Source organism: Mizuhopecten yessoensis, unplaced genomic scaffold (genome assembly GCF_002113885.1).
Source record: "Mizuhopecten yessoensis strain PY_sf001 unplaced genomic scaffold, ASM211388v2 hete_36118068, whole genome shotgun sequence".
Lineage (NCBI taxonomy): Eukaryota > Metazoa > Mollusca > Bivalvia > Pectinida > Pectinidae > Mizuhopecten > Mizuhopecten yessoensis.
In genome coordinates this window covers 1-2,973 of record NW_018484201.1, presented here as the reverse complement: position 1 = coordinate 2,973, position 2,973 = coordinate 1, and the positions used below count along the sequence as shown (strand labels likewise).

General features: G+C 36.5%; 1 protein-coding gene across 1 annotated transcript; it reads left to right on the top strand.

Moving 5' to 3' along the window:
* Positions 1–1,412: 1,412 nt before the first annotated feature.
* On the top strand, positions 1,413–2,963 carry LOC110444412 (lactosylceramide 1,3-N-acetyl-beta-D-glucosaminyltransferase-like; the record flags this gene model as incomplete). Its single annotated transcript, XM_021488792.1, has 2 exons — positions 1,413–1,474; positions 1,983–2,963. A coding segment is annotated over exon 2 (847 nt), but the record flags the coding sequence as incomplete, so codon positions are not given.
* Between the last annotated feature and the right edge of the window lie 10 nt (positions 2,964–2,973).

Sequence of the window (2,973 nt, the reverse complement as noted above, 5' to 3'; positions counted from 1 at the left end):
TGTCTGATGAAGGTGACAGTGTACATATTGTACTAGTCATCGAAAAGTCACATAGAAAATTGTGTTTGTGTAGAAAGAACTTTTCATAATCCATACTTACCAACATGAAAAAATGTTAGAAACATTTGGATAGACAAAGGGGAATAACTTCTTTACTTAGTTGATATCTAGTATCATCCTATCCCGTTGGTCAGTTGTTATATTTCAGTGTCTACAATGATTAAATGCACATGCTTAACTGACCGACGAGAACATAGTAATAATACCAACGTTTATCACTTTACTTATGGCAACGCGTTATCATTTTTACAACATTTTACATATATTTTCTTTACTAGGGCATTAAATATTACCAGTTTAAATTAGAATTGAGTTATCACGTTTCTTCCAAAGATTTTATCATAGTGCTACAAACTTTGATCTCTGTACTGTGTAAATAATTAAACGCACAGGCATGTTTAACATGTAACAACTAATTATATCTTTTAATGTCGTAAACAAGGAACACTTTATATCGCCCTTAAGTATACATTTAACTGCTTTTCTATCTGTTTTCATCATGGTCATATAAAGGTTTCACACGGTATATATTTTAACACCAGGTGCTCCCCACTCGATATTTAAGCCATTTTTAAGACTTAAGAGTTCAATGCAGGCGGATAAATGAACCTCTACCTATCTTCGCCGCTCGTGTAACGTTATACTCTGTCACATCGGCCATTCAAGGTTACTCAAATAAAGTACATATAATGTTTTTGTTTTGCTATTAAGCCTTACTGACTGACATTTATCCTTGCAATCAACACCGCCTACTAGTAACAGGTTTACACAAGTCGTACCGTTTATCAGATGTATTGTGTGGTACCTCTGAGATTAGTCTATGTGTCATGTTTAAATGCTGATCACTGTTGTTAGCCTTTAATAGCTTTGTAAACGTACTGGTGATCTTTCACAATAAACTTATCAAACATACCAAATACACGTGCAAAACTACGTCATACCCACTGGTAACTTTCCAGTAATGACTGGTTGTGGAATTCGTATACATTTTATGCTGGTTCTTGATTAGTACCTATTAAAAACCTCTCTAATTGAGCATATCGTCTTGTTCAACAGTACCATTTTTAAAATGTTAAAATATATAAAAATGGAAACCTTGTGAAACGTTATGGAATGCTATGAAAGTTGTTATAAACTACATTATTCTTATTTTGGAAAATCTAATGTGATGTAACGTAATATCGTTAAATTCTGGTGTGTGCCATGGGTTAACCATTGACCCTACAATGAGCTGATCACCCGTCAGTGATAATCAGTCAGAAACTCCCTCAACCAGACCGTCCCTCTATTCAACATTGAACAGATATAGTTATAGAATACCTGGTAGTGTACAGGCATAATCAAGTCACATTGTAATTAAAGGTTTGGAGCTACCGGTTCACATTGAAGGCAAGGAGGAACCTTTGTTGTACAGGTAACGTTACCAATATTTAAGTGAACGTTAAACTTTATCACTGCTAATAACAGGTTGTTTTTATTGTTTGGTGTGTTTTTAGACGGTATATCACTGTATCTAATTTTACTTTGTGTATAGCGATAAAAGGAATTTAGGATGATATCTATCCGCGATTCGGTCATATTATCAGAGAATAACGTCAGAGTCTTTATACCATGTTTGTGACGTCAAAACATTGTCCCGTACCACTTTGTATGTAAATACGTGTGTTCCATAAGGAAGGTCTCGGTTCTGGTCCTAATTTTACATCCTAGAGTATAAGTTCCGTATCCTCAATACCTTTATATGAAAGATTCTATTTATAAACATGACAATTCATTTCTATCACTCTTCTAATATCCTAGTATTTCACTCCTTCCCCATGTAATGCTAGTAGCAACATTAATGACAACACATTTATGTAACAGGAAACAAGTGTCTGGTGAATTGCATTTAATATCGTCATGAATATTAACTTGTTTTTCAGGCTGATTGGACCAAATACTTTTCTACACAGATATGAAGAAAATTCTAATTCACAAGCAGGCGTGATCATTTATAATAAGTGAAGAAAAAGTGAAAGATCGTGTAAGGAACTAGTGACACAGAAGACCTAGGAAAATGGTTATCCCTTTTAACATCTACAGCTGGTTTAGAAATAGATATGTACAATGTGGACGACGGAGGCTGACCTGCCTTGTATCACTGCTACTTCTATTAGGGGGAGTAATGATCCTCATAGAAGTGTCTCTAGTGTCTTCTAGGTACGAGCTTGTCAAGGTTCACCCTCGCGAGGAAGTCGTCCACACGGAGGAGATTGCGAACGCCAAGGAAGGGGAAGAGGATGAAACCGTGAAAAATGAACCAAACGATTCTGTTTCCAATCAACCTTTACAGCAATCAACTCAAAAAGAAAAATTTTCCTACCCTTTGAATGTTAATATTTCTGAAGCAATAAATCAGAAAAGTATGTACGGCAAGCCGATACCATACATTCCGATAAACTTACACATATATGAATATCTAAATCGACCGCCCGATTGTAAGTTCCCCAATGGAAATACCAAAAATATTCTCGTGTTCATCAAGTCCCCAGCTATGAACATAGAACAGAGAATAGCTGTGCGGGCCATATGGAGACAAGTGGCAGTTCCAACTGTTAAACGTGTGTTCACACTTGGCAGAGTGACTGGACCAAAATGGCGGATAGAACAAGAGAGCAGATTGTATAACGACATCTTGCAGGAAACATTTGATGACCAGCTGAACGACACTCTAAAAATCGTGATGTCCTATAACTGGGCGGTCAAGTATTGCCCGATGGCAGATCTTCTTCTATTTCTTAATGACAATTTTTACGTCGAGTATAACAAAATTGCGGCTTACTTGCGGTTTGTCATGGAAACCAAGAGCCGCAATGTTTACATTGGTAAAGTAGTGTCGTACGTTCCGCCTTACAGAGACGAGAGCAAAAGACT